The sequence below is a fragment of the Trachypithecus francoisi genome, unplaced genomic scaffold (assembly GCF_009764315.1).
Source record: "Trachypithecus francoisi isolate TF-2019V2 unplaced genomic scaffold, Tfra_2.0 Lachesis_group0, whole genome shotgun sequence".
In the NCBI taxonomy this organism is placed as follows: Eukaryota; Metazoa; Chordata; class Mammalia; order Primates; family Cercopithecidae; genus Trachypithecus; species Trachypithecus francoisi.
Genome location: NW_022681453.1, coordinates 66,963,409 through 66,981,420, shown reverse-complemented (window position 1 = coordinate 66,981,420; position 18,012 = coordinate 66,963,409). Strand labels below are relative to the sequence as shown.

At 45.3% G+C, this 18,012-nt stretch overlaps 1 protein-coding gene across 6 annotated transcripts in view; it reads right to left on the bottom strand.

The window, feature by feature from the left end:
• ILDR1 (immunoglobulin like domain containing receptor 1) overlaps positions 1 to 18,012 on the bottom strand; it is a 90,793-nt gene that overhangs the window by 10,579 nt on the left and 62,202 nt on the right. For 5 of the 6 annotated variants that reach the window (XR_004437082.1, XM_033211045.1, XM_033211043.1 and 2 more), the window contains exons 2-5: positions 12,926 to 13,096; positions 11,136 to 11,285; positions 7,315 to 7,434; positions 6,887 to 7,033 (exon numbers count right to left, since the gene is read on the bottom strand). Coding sequence is in view for 5 of the 6 variants with exons in the window: in XM_033211045.1 (XP_033066936.1) it covers positions 6,887 to 7,033; positions 7,315 to 7,434; positions 11,136 to 11,285; positions 12,926 to 13,096 (588 nt within the window). In the remaining variant the exon portion in view is untranslated. The remainder of the gene's footprint in view (positions 1 to 6,886; positions 7,034 to 7,314; positions 7,435 to 11,135; positions 11,286 to 12,925; positions 13,097 to 18,012) is intronic. The other variant, XM_033211044.1, reaches the window with a different exon arrangement.

The window sequence follows — 18,012 nt, the reverse complement described above, 5'->3', positions numbered from 1 at the left end:
TGCATGGGAGTAAGGGTTAAGGGGGTAGTAAATTAAATGTCCCCCTGGCGAGGAGCTGGAACTAAATTCTCTTCAAGACTGCAACTTCTGTATCCCAGGAAAGTATATTCTTAAAACTTGATTCCTAGCCTCAAAATCATTTCATCATCTTGCCCATTCCTAAGGTCACCCAAAATGCATAGGTAGATTCATGGATACTAGCATACAATGAATTACTGGGCCATAGGCCAACAAAACTAGAAGCCAAAGGCCAGAAACCGAAGGTACAGATGCAAAGGACTTAGAGGAGGCTGTGAATCAGGGGCTGGGGGCATCTGCTCAGAGTGAAAGAAAAAGGGAAGGGCATGATACTGAAGATAATGGGCAGAATTACTTGGCAATTATATGGAAGAGTGTTTCTAGCTGGCATGCCAACCCTGGGTGGAAAAAAATTCGTGGGAAGAAGGCAAGGGTGTGCAAAAAGCTCAAGTAGATTCCAGTGGGTCTTTTCTACTCTTCTCCTCGCCTTATTGAGATTGTCCCTAAGTAGGGGAATTTCTAAGGGGTGGGGTGGAGGCAGGGAAGGGGGATGAGAAATACTATTTCCTTTATGGCAAAGAAAATCATATAAAAAAAGTAGTGCAAGGATCCATAGAAATGTCACTCTAACCCCTTAGGTGGGGCTGGTCTGAGGCATACAACCCACAGTGAGTACAAATTAAAAACAAAAGCATTTCGTTGTTTTTGTTCATGCTTTTCTATTTTTGGGGTAGTTGTGGCTGAGTGCCTCATGTTTCCTAAGTGCTCTGCCTATCCACGCGTGTTGGACACGTACCTGTATGTTGAGGGCAGGAAATGCCGGCCTCAGTGTGAACGAGGATAGGCCCCAGCCTGGCATTCTCAGTTCCTCCTTGCTTCCCTGGGCCCTGTGGCCACCCCTAAAACAGCAGGGCCCAGGCACAGAAGGGGACAGAAAGCTGGCATCCTGAACACAGTCATATAGGGTGTAGGGTTTGCCAAGGCCAGCAGCAAAGGGGTCATCCAGTGAGCTGCCCAGTGATTCCAGTATGAAACTCCCAGCACAACAGGAAGTGGTTGTAACAGAGTCCCCAGAAGTGTCCCGAGCGTCAACCCTCAGTGTGAGTCACAGCCTAGCCTGGAGGAAATCAGATGCAAACTTACAGCTCCCCCAGCAGCTACACCTTTATGCCAACTGATAGCCTTGAGCCTCCCTGAAGACAGGTCCACAAGCTCAGAGCTGCCCTCTCCCTCTGCAAAGCTGCCGCTCCCCAGCTCCCTCTACTGGCCACCACCAACACACATACTGGAATGCCCAGCCTTATACAGTTAATTTACCTTACATAAGCTAACTAGTTCTCTGAAAAATCTCTTCATCTGGGAATCCAATGAGGAAGTTGGGCTCAGAGAGATTACCTTCCCAACCTAAGGTCCCACAGCTAGCGACTGGCAGAGCCAGGGTGGGAACCTGTGCAACGCTCAAGCCTATGCTCTTTGTGTGCCATACCACCGAGTCCCCAGACTCCTTTATTTTCTGTGATGAAGCAAAAAACCTTCCCTGCAGGCACCTCCTCAATTTACCTCTCTCTAACTCAGCTCCAGACCTTTCAAAGTCCACTTCAGACTAGTCTCTCCTTCCATGGCCTGGGGACATCTGATTCCAAGAAGAACAACCCTACCCACTGTATCCCTTTAATGGAATCCTTGCCTTTTCCAGATGGTCCTATTCCCATTTAGCCACTCCTTCTCCTGCTTCCTTCAATCAGGGAGAAAGGCAGAGTTGTGCTTCCTCTTTGCTCCTCAAATGATTTTTTTCACTAAAGGGACACCCTCCACAAATAACTCTCTAACAACCCTTCCAGATCCTTCATGAGTGTTTCTGACATTTCCTGGAGATTTTTCACACGGTCCAGAGATGAACTCACCTGCTTCCTTAGTTACCACAACCTTTTTTCCAGGGTCTCCCGCTTCCTTGTTGCACTACAACTAATGAAACAGGATGGAAGACATAGTCTTTGAGTTTTTCTCTAGCCTGCCTTCCCCCGCATCCCTGAAAACAGCCTCACGGGATGTCTAGGCTTTCAGGGGCATCTGTTGCTCACCTAATGGGGAATCAGGTAGGCAATAAAAGTAGGAAACCTGGACAAGGCAACAAAGCTGCAAAAGACTCCCAATAAGTTATCTCTTAACCTCAGTGGAGTCAAGTCTGCCTTAGTCACCTTTAATGAGCTTGTTAAAACTACAGCTTTCTGAGTCTTATTCCCAGGGACCCTCCTTCAGTTGGTCTAATGCAAGGCAAGAAAATTTGTATTTTCAACAAGTTCCCTGTTTCAACAATGTAGGAATCAACTTGGAATTGACTGCTGAGGACTCTCAACACTTTGTTCACCATCCCTTACCATCCCCTCTCCACTCTTACAGAACTCATTCTTGCCCTTCTTTTAATTAATTAATTAATTAATTAATTTTTCTGAGATGGAGTCTCGCTCTGTCACCCAGGCTGGAGTGCAATGGCACTATCTCGGCTCACTGCAACATTCGCCTCTAGGGTTCAAGCGATTCTTCCGTCTCAGCCTCCCAAGTAGCTGGGATTATAGGCGCCCGCCACCATGCTCTGCTAATTTTTGTATTTTTAGTAGAGATGGGGTTTCACCATGTTGGCCAGGCTGCTCTTGAACTCCTGACCTCAGGCGATCCACCTGCCTTGGCCTCCCAAAGTACTGGGATTACAGGCGTGAGCCACCACGCCCAGCCCTTGCCCTTCTTTTAACCTATGATCATTCAGTCTATTTGCTTTCTCCGAAACCACCAGTCCTCCCTGATTTGACTGACCAGTCATTTCTGGGACATCCTCAGGTGCTTCCTAGAATCCCATGCCCCTTTGAACTCTCGTCATTTTAGCTTTAGGCAACCACCAGCAGATGCTTCTGGGTCCCAACCAGGCAACTGACCTCAAATAGCCCTCCTCCCAATAGGGCTTTCCTTCTTAACCTCTCAAACATGCATTCCCTCCTCTATAGCAGCAACTTAAAACATTCCCCACCTCTTAGGTCTTCCCCTGCTGGTGAACTTTCTGCTGATGACTTCATCTCTATTAAGGAAGAGGAACCAGCCCTGAACATGGAGCCAAGAAACCTAGGTTTAGTCCAGGGCCCACTGCTAACAGGCTGTAACACACTAATTGTGGAAAAACCTCCCTCGACTTCACTTCCTTCAGCTGTGAGGCAGAAGGAGATGGGGCAGGAGACATCAGAGATTCTCTCTGTGGCTGTGGCCTACTGCAGGGCATGCCTGGAGGTTCTCCAGTAAGGAGGGCCAGTAACTGCTCTAGGGATGAAAGGCGTTTCTCCAGTTTTCACAGAAAAAATATGTTTCCATTTCAAAAACGTCTATCTTTAAGTCCTACTGAGGGCTGTTTACCACTACTAGGTGAACCATCAAGGGTTACTAAAATTTGGTCTTATTTTCATTTTTCTCCTCTCTAATCCTTTTTTAACTCTCACTAGAAAGTGGGAGCAGGTTGGGGAGGTGGGATGTGATCAAAGAAGTTCAAGAATCACTGACGTGTTTCTTGAAGCTTCCTTCTGCATCTAGAATTTTGATTTGCTGAAATCGAGTCAGGAAGATGTCAGCTCCCTCAGCTTCCTCCCTTACATCTTAATCATCCTCCACATTTTAATGACTTCCTTTCTGTCTTCAGAGACTAGGCTGCTTCCCTTTCCCTTCCACTCTCTAAGGGCCAGTTCTTTCCTTGTAGGGCTGAGGCCACTCCTACCAGCTTCATCACTCATCAGTGACCACCTCACTTCTTAATGCTTCACTTTACTCACTTGATATTAACCTTGGTTCGTTGCTTATAAACATGTTTAGGATCACCTTATTCTCCAAACACCAACAATAACCCCTTACTCCTCTAACCAAAGAGGAGTAAGTAATAACTCATGCCCTTCCATGCAATTCTTCTTGTCAACAAACTTCTCAGGACAGTCTGCTCCAGTGACTCACTTTGAAAGTGACATCATCGGCCCAAGTTCAGGGATCTTTGTGGTCTGCATTTCTTGATTTTACTAGTTTTTTAAAATGAACCTAATCCCTCAGGAGAAACAACTCTCCCCCAGAACCTCCAGTTATTAGTTTACTAATACGGGATGCACTTATCATCTGTGTTAGCTTTGTCCCCAGTCTTGCCTGCTTTTAGTGCCCCACGAACCTAGGGAATCTAAGCAGCCATCTTGGGCAGGTTTTTCTTATCTCATCCTGCATATTATTTCTCCAGCGACAGTGGCCTCTCCATGGCCTCCTCCCTAAGGTCCCTGAAAGGTAGGGAGCCCCGCAGTCCAATGCTGCATCCTCCGTAACTTTTCCCCTCCTCTGGTGTCTTAGCCAATCCCACAGTGATCCACCTACAGAGACTGTGGCAGCCTCTGCTGTAGGAATGCAGACTTTCACCAGTCAGATGAACATGGATTCAACTCTGCAAAGCCACTGCTATTTCCTAGCTGTGGGGCTTTTCTGACCTTTGGTCTCCTGTCTGTTAAATAGGGATGACATCTGCCTTCTAGGGTGGTTATGAGGATTCAGTGAGGAAATGTATGCAAGGGGACTACATGTCAGACATCCAATAAAAGTTAGTTCTCTTTTCCTGTAAGACAGCAACCTCGGAGCATAGTCCTGAAACCAGACTCAGGCCACCGACTTTCTTCACATTGTAGATCAGATTTTGTTTCTATCTTAATAGGTCATTCATTATTTTTCCCTTAAAACATTTCCTTTCAAATGGATCAAACTGATAAAAGTGTTATCTCTGGGTACTCAGATGAGTCAGTACATTTTCCTGAATTTCTCAAATTTCCTACAATATAGTACTTTATTTAGATCATCAGGAAGAGGAAATGTTATTGAAAACAAAAGCCAAAAAAAAAAAAAAAGTAAAAACCTTCTATTTAATGCAGTTGGCACTATTCCATCTATTTGACCAAGAAAATATCTTTATAGAATAATTTTGTATTATTTTGCCTTTACCATGTATTCTGTAGCCAACATTTTTAAGGGCATAATTCTGTTACAGTTCTGTTTTAAAGGATCAGACGTTAGTCCAAAGGAAGATCACATTGAAAGTAAGATCATCTGCTGCCTCTTCCCTTGCCCTAACTCAAGGATTCTCAAAGTGTGGCCCCTCTACCAGCAGCAGCACATCACCTGGGAACTTTTGAGATAAGAAATACAAATAAAGTTCTAAGCCCCCAAATGACTAACAGACCCCCTCTTGGCCAAGGGGACCCCAGAGAAACCTTGGAAGCTAAGTTCATGGCCATGACAGGATGGGAGGTCAGACTCATCTCTTTATATCCCCACCCACAGTGACCAGCCCTTTCAAAAGACTCCACGTGGATAATGTCAATTACTAGCTTATCTTCCCAGGTACAGAACAAAGACAAGATAAAGTCTAATTCCTCTTTTCCCCTTTTCTAATATTCACTTTCTTTTATGTAAAATACAGATTTGCTGGGCACTAACTAAAGTTTCACAAGTGTATAATCATTTGTTTCATTGCTGCCCTCTACTTCTTAAGGAAAATGTATAAATACTAAACCTCCTGGGAACTTATTTGAAAAAAAAAAAAAAAACAGTCACAGATGCATCTGTGACTTATGTTTTTTCCTGGGTATGCCCTCAAGCTAGCTCAATAAACCTCAATGATCTGAGACTTAGGCCTCAGTCACTCATTTTGATTGCTAGAGGAATAAAAATTCTCAGGTCCTACCTTGGACCAATTGAGTCAGAAAACCTGGAGGTGGCAGCCAAAAATTAAGTTAAGGAGGAAAATAAAAAAAGAAGAAACAGAAATCATCCCTACCTCCTGACCTCTAGGGAGGGGAGAGTGGCTGAAGGTTGAGTTGATCACCGATAGCCAATGACTTAATCAATCATGTCTATGTAATGAAGTCTCCATAAAAACCCAAAAGGACTGGGTTGGGGGAGCTTCCTGGTTGCTAAAGACGGAGGTACTGGGAGGGTGGCACACCTGGAGAGGACATGAAAGCCCTGCCCCGCTCCCACATACCTTGCTCTATACATCTCTTCATCTGGCTGTTCACTTGTATTCTTTTAAATATTCTTTGTAATAAGTGGGTAAACATAAGTAAAGTGTTTCCTTAAATTCTGTGAGCTGCTCTAGCAAATTAATTGAACTGGAGGAAAGGGTCGTGGTAACTGCCAATTTATAGCCATTTCCTCAGAAGCACAGGTGACAACCTACTAGTTGTAACTGCAGTTGGCGTCTGAAGTAGGGGGTGGTCTTGTGGGACTAAGTCTTTCACCTGTGGGGTCTGGTGCTATTTCCAGGTAAATAGCATCAGAATTGAGTTAAATTATAGGACATTCAGTTGGTGTCTGCTGAAGAATTCCTTTTTGTGTGGGGAAAACACACACACACTTGGTGTCCGAAGTATTGAATGGCATGTGAGAATAGGGAAAAACAGTTTTGTTTTCCTTTACAAGTGGTCTTCTCTCTTACTGGCTTATTTAAACCACTCACTCCAGCCCACCTTATGTCCAAATGAGGTCAGTGCTAGGAATGAAGATTGAAGCACAGGCACATCAGGGCTGCTGAGGAAATGCCATCAGTAGGCAGAGCTATCTAAGGGATGCTTTAGGCAGCCTGAGAGTGGACAAGCAAATGTCCTCATTTCAGCCACCTTCCATGTGGCTCCCTAACCTCCCTAAGCATCATTTTCAGGGCTGAGGCTAATGTCCTCTGACCCTGTGATGGGAGAACAGCATGGAGGAGAGAACCTGGAAGAACCTTTGACCTGGCACTTGAAGCTGATCTACTTCAAGTCCTGGTCCCTAATCTACTCCATTCCACTGCTTGTCTGTCCCCTCTCACCTTCCTCAGGACAGCAGCAGCGGGTGGGACAGCAGGGACAGCGGATGTAGCAGCAGCAATACTGAGGACAGCACTGGCACCAGCACACTCCAATCAGCAGCAGGAGGAGGAGGGCTCCCAAGATGATGAAGATCACGGTCAGCCAGTCTGCAGGGGAGAAGCCAAGCAGGGGCTGAACTAAACATTCAGGGGGAATACTTCCAGCGCCGATGTCCTAGAGGTCTCATAAACACAGCTCTTGACCTACAGGTTAAAGTTCAGCAATATGTTGGCAAAAAATTAAAAGTTTAGCTTTGATAAGGGAACTTCAGAGGTTGATAATCCAATGACAAGAACTTAGGCTTGTTTATTTCTGTTTTTTTTTTTCCTGTGAGTAAAAGTGTTATGGCAGTGAGGTAGACTGAATAGAAAGCTCCAGTAGCACTTACGCAGGACGATGAGCTTTACTTCCTTATCGGGGTCTCCTGATGTGTCCCCTGGAGCCTCAATGGTGCAGTAGTACACTCCATGGTCCCACCACATCACTTCATTAATCACAAGATCTGCTCCTACACAGTAAGGAGGGAGAAAGTGCCAGTGTCAGAGGAGAGAGCACTGGTGTCTAACCTGTGACAGCCTCAAGACCTGGGCAGCATGGCGAGACCTTGTATTTACAAAAAATAATAATAAAAAAAGTATCCAGGCATGGTGGCATGTGCCTATAGTCCCAGTTTCTTTGGAGACCGAAGTGGGAGGATCGCTTGAGCCCAGGAAGTTGAAGCTGCAGTGAGCTATGAATGTGCTAATGCACTCCAGCCTGAGCAACACAGTGAGACCCTATCTCAAAAAAAAGTTAAACATAAAATACTGTTTAAGTTGGCAGTATATGGGGCTTTTACTTCCTCGCAATCAGACCTAATCCCAACTAGTACAGTGGAAATGACTATTTAGCTGCATTTCAGATGAGGAAAATCAAGACTCAGAGGAACTGGCCTAATAACATACAGACAATGCTCATCAGAGGTAGGTTCAAACCCACATCTCTCTGCTTCAAAGCTAGTACTCCTACCCACCAAGCTTTCCTGTCTTCTCTAAATTGGGTAGAAAAACTCCAGATTCTAGGTCCCTTGTCAGCTAAAATGAGCAGTTATCTCTGGATCCTGAAGGACAGGTATGAGATGAACTTGAATAAAGATAAAATGCCAGTATTTTAAGAGTAAATGTAACTCAAGAAGAGTTTCAGTTCTTGTGGGCACTCAGTGTTGTATACCTACATTAGGATAGATGAAGGGTTTATATATATATATATTTGATGTACATTCATTTTTGATTTTTTAAATTTTAAGGTCGGGGTGTATGTGCAGGTTTGTTACACAGGTAAATGTGTGCCATGGTGGTTTGCTGCACAGATCATCCCATCACCTAGGTATTAAGCACAGCATCCAACAGCTGTTCTTCCTGATGCTCTCCCTCCTACACCCCCGAACCCTCCAACAGGCCGCAGTGTGTATTGTTCCCCCCATGTGTCCAGGCATTCTCATCATCCAGCTTCCACTTATAGGATCATCAGGGTGGACAGACAACCTACAGAATGGGGGAAAATTTTTGCAATCTATCCATCTGACAAATGTCTAATATCCAGCATCTACAAGGAACTTAAAATGAATGGCTAATATTTATGTTCAAATTTAGCAAAGTCAATAAATATTCACTTTTGTGGGTCCAGCACTATGTCAGGCACCGAGGAGATGTAAAGAGAAACAAAACCCTTTTCTGTCCTGAAAGGGTTTAAAATCCAGTCAAAGGCATCAGGGCAGCCACTGTGTGAAGTACAGTGGCAGTTCCAGTTCCCCCACCCACAGTAAGCACCAGCGCCACGGAACCTTAGCATTACAGAATTGCTCCTGCGAAGTCGGTTGTAATATCTGCAATTCTTTATTATCTGTTTGTCAAGAAATGTTTATTGAGGAAATGAAACAAAAATGCAAGGTCATGCACCAGTGGACCTAACTTTGACTTCTGTTTCCTTCTCTTTCTACGTCAGTACCTACAATTTTTTCCTACCCCTATTTTCCAAACCCACTACCTTTCCCAGAAATAAGCTTACCCCAGACTTGGAAAAATGGTGAAAGTGCTTTTAAAAAATTCCCCCTCGGGGCATGATGTGTATTGTAAATCTGCTCTAATTTTTATTGGAGACATAAAGAGTATTTGAGGGATGTCAGAGTAAGAAGGGTGTTCAGATATGTTAATGTTTTAAAGGATCTAAGGACTGATTTGACAGGGTCATCTCAAATGATGCAAGCATAGGCAACAAAGTGTCAGAACACAAGGACTCCAGGAAGTCCCAACAAGCCTGGAGACAGAAGTAAAAACAGAGGGGAATACTAACGTATTCCTGTGGGAGTAAGAACGAAGCAGGGTTTGAGCCAAAGGTGGCTGGGAATGGAAGTAGTGGAAGGTATTTACCTTCATGTTTTAGAAAAAAAATAAGAGCAGGGACTAGCTACTATGAGGATTTCCATCTTTCAGAAACTGTACAGGTAATTTGCTAATTAAAGAGGCTTGAAACTTTGAGGTCAGAGAAGAACAAATTCTGCTGGCTTTGGAAAAGGCAGAACCACCTTGGATCTTTAGAGATGCCCCTGGAGACTAGAAAACAAGGACAGATGTACCCTAAAGCTGAGGGCTGGCTTGGGGAAATCAGAGGCCGAATGTAAAAAAAAAAAAAAAAAAAAAAAGTCAGACTTAAGTGTTACAGACAAAACTGAAAGCAATTATTAAACTGGTTCCTGTTAAGTGACCTCCCTTTAAACAGTCAGAATATTCACTGATTCCTTGATATTGTAGCTATGGCCACCATGAGTGGCCCAGTGGGTGTATTCTTCCCTTTTTCCCCTTTTAACAAACAAATATTTATTTAACACAGCACATAAAGCCCATTGAAACATTGAAATAGGCTCTGAATTCTGTGCTGATCTATGGCAGCAACTGTGGATTACACAATAGAAATATGAGGAGCTAAGCCATTTATCCAAAAGTATACGGAGTGATAACTAATGCTTACTGCCCACTTTCTATTTGCTAAATGCTTTATACATATTACCTTACTCCCCACAAATCTCTATGATCTAGGTACTATGGCAAGTCCCATTTTATAGAAATTGAGGCTGAAAAATTGTAGACGCTTGCCCAGGTTCATATACCCTGTAAATGCAGAACTGGGATGCACACTCGCACCTGACTCCAGAGTCAGGGCTCTCACCACTATTCCCTGCTCAGGGCACAGAGAATAGACAGGCTTTGGACACAGCTCTCACATATCACGCTAGATATTCACTTTGGAGTAGGGAGGAAGACACCACAATGCCCATCGTTCAGATGAGGAAACAGAAGCCAAAGAAAATAACTGATCAGGTCGGGCGCGGTGGCTCACGCCTGTAATCCCAGCACTTTGGGAGGCTGAGGCAGGCGGATTATGAGGTCAGAAGATCGAGACCATCCTGGCTAACATGGTGAAACCCCGTCTCTACTAAAAATACAAAAAAATCAGCCGGGTGTGGCGGCAGGCACCTGTAGTCCCAGCTGTTGGGGAGGCTGAGGCAGCAGAATAGCATGAACCTGGGAGGCGGAGTTTGCAGTGAGCAGAGATCGCACCACTGCACTCCAGCCTGGGTGACATAGCAAGACTCTGTCTCAAAAAAACAAACAAACAAACAAACAAAAAATGATAACTGATTACTGGTCACTGAGCTAGTGAGAGGAAGCACTAGGACTCTCACTAGGGCATTTTAGTCCAAGCGCAGTGTTCTTTCCTCTATCAGTGGAGGACAGTGGTCTCAAGGTGGTCATCTGCTCAGAGCCCCCTATTTCCTTCCATATGAACAACAGGAATAGCCAGAGGGAAACTCAGTGACCTGGGGTTTCAGTAGGCCCCGAGAGCAATTTGTGGAATGAATCAAATAAATCTGATCCACATCTTAGCCCTGAATCTCAGGAAAGCAAAGGAAACCACTCACCCCTAGACTTTTAGCCAAAGCTATAGATAGCAACAGAACAACCTCTGGTTCAGAGACCAACTTCCAGGGAAGTAACTTCAGCTGGTGCAGCACATTCTATGAAGCTGGCACTTTCCTCAAACAATGACAGCGACCAAGTAGACCAACAGGCAGCAGAAAGAAATGGGAAATCCCATGCTGACTCAGCCTGCCAGGCCTGGTGTCTGCACCTCCCCATACCCCCAGTTCCCCGACACCTCCCCCGCACTCACGGTTCTGGATGGTGATCTTGCGCTGCCGGTAATCTACCCCCAGCACGGGCTCATTCTGCCCCCGCCGCTGGGCCACGATGCGAACTTCCCGCTGGTTGTCGTTGCAGTCGTTAGATGGGTCCTGGCCCAGGGATAAAGCTGCCTGGTATGCTGAGGAGAGAGGGCACACTAGAGTCACACAGCTATAGGGGTTTCCCACAAAGAAAGGTTCCCTTTCTGCTCCAGGCGTGAGACACAGTGAAGTATCTCAATTTTTCCCAAGACTATGCATCCCTTAGGACTCTTGTTAATCATGAAGATCCTGATTCTGCAGGTCTAGAGTGGTATCTGAGATTTTCATTTCTAATATGCTCCCTGGTGATATCAGGCACCACACTTTGAGCAGCTAGGCTCCTGACCCCCTAACAGGCCATGATTTCATGCCGGCTGTATCCCCCATCTCCTATTCCAACTTCCTTTGTCTCATTTTCAAAGTCACCCCAGCCTCTCTCTGCTCCCATGGAATTCATCTACCTGCCCTTAAAACATAAGGTCACATGCCTGTAGTCCCAGCTACTCAGAAGGCTGAGGCAGGAGAGTCACTTGAACCTGGGAGGCAGAGGTTGCGATGAGCTGAGATCACGCCATTGCACTCCAGCCTGGGCAACAAGAGTGAAACTCCATCTCAAAAAAATATATATATATATATATATATAATCTGAGAGCTGTTAAATCTGCCCCGGCATATGCCTGCTTCCCTAGCCTCTCCTCCCTGGCCATTTAACCCAGGCATTTTAAGAGTAACCCCCAGGAAACAATGCCTCAATTTAGAGAGGAGTCTTTTGGGGACAATGGCAGGATCAGTGGGTGGCTCAGACAGCTCTTGAGGTTCTGCTCACATCATATTGTGAGACATTAGCTCGAGAGCTCAAAAAGTAAAAGTTAGGGTCCTCACAGAAGGACTTGAAGCACCACGTCACCACCATGTCCTGGAGCTGGGCAGAGGTGATGTAGTCATTAGTAAAGACTAATGCCTCCCTCTCCCTTTGCTTCTTCTCGGGAGGCTCACTTCTTCCTATGAACAGGGTGTCTACTTCTATTCTCAAAATCTCCAAAAAATTAATTGTCTTGGTGCTGACAGTGGGGTATTCTGGGTTCCTTTGTTCTTTGAGAGAAGGCAGAAATGGGCAACTAGGAAAGAGTTCTGATCCAGACAGCACAACCCACATGCCTGGGGCAGTTGTTACTGAAAAGGCAGGACTGGCCAACCCTAAGGGAGAGTTGTGTAGCACTAAGAGACTTCCCACAGTTAAAGAGCTGCCTGTGGGGCACTGGAGGGCTTAGTCAGCAGAGGAATGACCATCTCCCCAAAGGCGGACTGAAGAAGGGAATATAGCAAGAAGTAAGAGGCTCCCAGTCATTAGTGCTGAGTGTAGAGTCTTCTTGCTGGCATTCTAAGTTGGTGGGGGTGACGGGAGGCAGGCCTGCATAGTCAGCTCAGCACGCTGGCACGGAACCAGGAATGAACAGGGAGGCAGGACTTTTGCTTAATGTCTGAGTTTCTTTAAAATTTTTTGAGAACAAAGCAGGACAAAAATTGTAAAATAAACTAGTATGTGACCTTGAATACATTATTTCATCTACCTGGACTCCGTTTGTTTATCTATAAACAGAGGAACTGCATTAGGTGATCTTTGTGGCTTCTTCTCACTACCAAGATTTGTAATCCTAACTAATCCCTCAACCCTAACCACAGTATGTCACAGAGGTGTCTGGGAGCCACACAGGGCCAAGGGGGTAAGGATACTCACACGCTGAGTAGTAGTCAAAGATAGGGTCCTTGCAGAAGGACTTGAAGCGCCACGTCACCACCACATCCTGGAGCTGGGCAGAGGTGGTATAGTCACATTTGAGGATGATAGAGGCAAACAGGGTGACATAGCGTTCTGTGTGCTGGACCGTCACAAGCAAGGACAGGCACCCTAAAGCCAAGAGCAGGAGACAATGCTGAAGGTGACCTACATCTGCTCACGGGTAAGAAAAACAACGCGAATGAGTAAAACATACTGCCTGCCGTCCTGCCTTACGCTGGCTAGGAGCTCACAGACAGAGTCTGGGCTCTTACTCACCTGGGCAGGCAACGGGTGGGGTGGGGTGGAGAACGCACTCAGCTGCCTCAGAGGGGCATAGGAAGAAAGGAGTGAGGAAAACTCCCAGGAATTTACAGTGCATTAACAGTGATGACATATCCAACAATATAAGAATTGTATCGAAATAAAGCCACATTTGTACTGAAGTGACACTGCTAAAATATTTTTTTCCCCTCACATCACGTCTCTTCTTAAAATGGTTTCCCATTTCCTAAGGATAAAGTTCGAGCTCCCTAACCAGGCCTACGAAGCCCGTTAGCTCAGCCTACTGCCCTTCTTGTCTGCCCTATGTCCCTTCACGTCTCATCTCCCACTCAAGGGGTCAGCCATTCTGAACTTGCTTCAGTCTTTCCCATGCTAAGACCATTCTCTTCTCCAGGTGCAACTCTCTCATCCTGGAACAGTCTTCCACATCACCTACCACTGCTCCACTCTCTTCCCTGGGCTAATTACGATTCGTGCCTTGGGTCCTCAGCTGAACAGGGATTCTACTTCTGTCTACAGGGTTCTGTGTCTGGAACCGTACCTCCTCCAGCAGCCCTCCTATCTGCAAGTCTGGGAGAGAGACCTCCCTCTGTTTTTTCTAAGTGCCTCATCCTACCCCTAGGCAGCACTTTTCATGCTTCTTGTTGATGGCCTGCTCACTGTGGGCTCAGAGAAAAATGCAGTTGGCCTTCTCTAAGTCATTGCTCAAATACCAGCGCCCAGTACTGTGCCTGTCACCTACTTGGCACCCAACAAATGTTTGTTGAATAAATGATGGAATAAATGACTAAGAATATATTAACCAGTGGACATTTGGCAGTATAGGCAGTCAGCATAAACATAGAGCAAATAAAACAGTCAGATTGTGACAAACTGGATTAAGAAAGACTTGAAGAAATTAAGAGGAGATTTTTCCTTTTAAAAAATGTCCTCTCCCTACCCTCCAAACCTACAGGCATACTTAAAGCTCCAGGTATGCCTTGATGAAGGATTAGGTAGCACCAAAATGTCAGGTGGGACTTTGGCACAGTCAGGGGTCCAGACATAACCAGCACCTTGGAACATTCCTATGTTAGTTTGGTTTCTAGGCCAAGTTATAAAGGGGTTCTCTTGTGGGAGGTTTAGTGTGGAGCAGTAGTACTCATACTCGAGTATGCATCACCAGAGGGCTTGTGACAGCCCAGATCACTGAGCCCTATGCTAGGAGTTTCTAGTTCCGTAGGACTTGGGTGAGGCCCAGAGACAAATTTTTTTCTTTTCTTTTCTTTCTTTTTTTCTTTTTCTTTTCTTTTTTTTTTTTTTTTTGAGATGGAGTCTCACCCTGTCACCCAGGCTGGAGTGCAATGGCACGATCTCGGCTCACTGCAACCTCCACCTCTCGGATTCATAGGATTCTCCTGCCTCAGCCTACCAAGTAGCTGGGATCATAGGCGCCTACCACTATGCCTGACTAATTTTGGTATTTTTAGTAGATGCAGGGTTTCACCGTGTTGGCCAGGCTAGGCTCAAACTCTTGACCTCAAATCATCCACCCACCTCAGCCTTCCAAAGTGCTGGGAATATAGGCCTGAGCCACTGCACCCGGCCTGAGCCACTGTACCTGGCCTTTTTTTCTTTTTTTTTTTTTTGAGATACAGTCTTCCTCTGTTGCCCAGACTGGAGTGCAGTGGCACAATCATGGCTCACTGCAACCTTGACCTCCTGGGTTCAAGTGATCCTCTGGTCTCAGCCTCCCAAGTAGCTGAGACTACAGGCATGTACAACCATGCCTGACTAACTTTTTAAATTTTTAGTAGAGATGAAGTCTTGCGATGCTGCCCAGGCTGGTCTTGAACGCCTAACCTCAAGCAATCCTCCAGCCTCAGCCTCCCAAAGTCTGGGGTTATAGGCGTGAGCCACTGCACCCAGCAATGGATGTAAATTTCTAACTAATTTCCAGGAGATACTGATGCTACTGCTCTGAGGACCATACTCTTTGAGAACCATTGGTGTAGACTTGATTTAAAACACACACACACACACACACACACACACACGCTTTAGATTCAGATACAGCTGGGTTGAAATCAAACTTTAATACTTACTTGAATTTTGGACAAGTTATTTATGCTCTCTGAGCTGGTTTCTCAGCCATGAATGGAGATGATGATAGTGCTAGCCTCATCAGGTCCTTGCAAGAATGAGATAATCCACTGTCCTTGGCATGAAGCCTTGCACATACACTGCCACGTTAGTGTTAGTACATGGGTCTCTTCCCTTTTTCCCCTTATTATGAGGGCCAGGGAGTTGGGGTTTTCTCCAACAGAGTTTTCAAGTGGAGCCACCTTCATTTTGACCGAGGTACTCCCACAAACCAAACAAATGTAGTCATTATCTTACAGAGCAGCTAGGTGAACCTGTTTTGAAGGCTAGAATCACAGGATTCTTGGGTCCTGCCTGACCTACTGGTCACAGCCTTTATAAGACTTTCCTCTTAAACTTCCGATAGGCACCTGCATCTGGGTTCCTCACATCCATAGACAAGACAGCAGAATGATGTTCAGGACAGGCACTCACAGAAATGACCTGACAACCTATCTCCAGGACTCAGCTGTGATGCAGATGCCCCAAGGCAGTTGTGCTGGATAGAGGCTCTGCAGCAACGCAGGCAAGAGCTGTGGGCAGGAAGCCTTCATGAAAGGAAAAGATTTAACCTAGGCTCCAAGAAGCAGGTAGGACTAAGATTATGCATGAGAAGCAGGAAGAAGGCAGAGAAACTCATTGTTTCTGTAAGCAAGAAAGGAGGGAACAAAGAGCCTTATTAGGAAGGGGCAGTTACTTGGGCAACCTGGGGGAAACCAATCTAGCTGTGTCTCCAGCTTTATGGAAGACAGAGAAGATAAATAAGGTGGGGCAAGTGGTGGTGAGTGGGAGATGGAGCAATGGAGTGAAGTCTAAATCACAATCCAGTGTCAATTTCTTATCCATGGATCATCACTGAAGTCTTTTCTGAAGAACAGTAATAGGGTGAAAGTGGTGTTTTTAGGAAGATAGATGATTTCCCCACTCAACTGTAAATGAAAAAAATAACATTTTAAAAATAAACCTTGAGTATTTTTGGGAAAAACAGCTGCTGTCTCCATAAGCTGTAGATTCCCAGAAATCAGGTCAATCAGAATGGAAGGGCCAGTGACCAGCATCTCAAGCCTAACATGGATTCTTCATCTAATTTTTGGTTCTTGTTCTTTCTCTCTGACTACCCCTTTGTGTTTTTTTGTTTCTTTGTTTTCTTCCAGAACTGACCTGAAATAGACCTTGAAGATCTCACCAACCACAGTTTTATCTGAACAGTAGAAACAGCCACAGATAAGATTTTCGCAATGAATAGGTTGCCATTGTCAACAATGACTTATTTTGTTCCATAACACACGTACCAATGAGAAGAGAGAGGAAAACACTGATTTTTGGTCTAAATAAAATCTTAGGTTCAACAGCATCTTCAAATATATTCTTTAACATACTAAATGTGATACCTGGGAGAAGATTAGCTATGCTCACTTCCTGTACAACAAATCTGAGGCTTGGAAATCTAAGTGACTTGTCTGTGGTCATTCGTTTTCTAAGGGGGTCAGAGTCAACATTCTGTCCCTGAGCAGTGCTCTTGCCTCGCAGCTTGGCTATTCTTTAAATAAAAGATAATTGGTATTCACAAGTTTGCAAATAATTTGAGCTGGGGCCAGGCTATGTGAATAATAATTAAAATATAACTGGTGCAGTCACTCTGACACAGTGAAATAAAGAACTTGTAGGCTCTTTATTTGGCTGAATGTAATTTGATATAAATAGCAGTTTATTCAATACTCCAGTCAACATCACTTGTATAGAGGTAGAGCATTTGGGAGCAGGGAGGCCAGGTTTGCTGGGGGTCAGAAAAGGGAGTTTGGTTAGAGTCAGAAATTGCTGTGGGGTAGCTTTGAAGATTGCAGAATCTGACACCCTCGAGGACGGGAAATGGGGAGAAAGGTGATCACTCAGCTCCCCTTCCATGAATGCCCTTATTGTGGACAAACCACAGTTGGGGTGACACAACTCACCTTTACCAACGTCAGCACTGACTTAGCTGCTTGAGTTCTCTTTTATCTTCTCTTCTATTTCATCCCTGTGTGAATGTCAAGCTGTGATATCTGCCAGGTTCAGCAAGTTCTGGCCATCTTGAGCTCATTCCTACTCCCTCCAATGGTCTGCCAGCCCCACAGCATCCTGTGCAGACCTCACACCTCCCCCACCCCCCCGGCCCTGTCTCTCTCTCTCTCTCTCTCTCTCTCTCACACACACACACACACACACACACACGAAGAGTCCCAGGAGAAGAATTACTGAACAGCCCAGCAAATTCTCCCATCTTCTCAGTTGTTGCTGCTGGTCCTTAGCATCTATTATGCACTGGGTGATATATATTCTTAGTCTCTAATTCTCACAAACCCCCTCAGCTGGGCAACAGCCCTGCTCATATAGGTGGGCAGAAGTTCAGAGTATAAGCCACACCCCCACATGCCCAACATCACATACCTAAAAAGTGTCAGTGTCAGGATTTGAGCTTGGGCCTTGCTGACACCAAATCCCAATTTTTCCCAAGCAGGCAAGCTTGATCTTCCAAAGTAGAAGTCAGGTGCCAGGCTCTTAAAAAGCAGTTGGATTTTCCCGACTGGGAAGGAAAGAGGCAGTAGCAGGACAGTCCATCTAAAAGGCAAAAATCTCCCCACTTTCTTTTCCTATATCCTCTA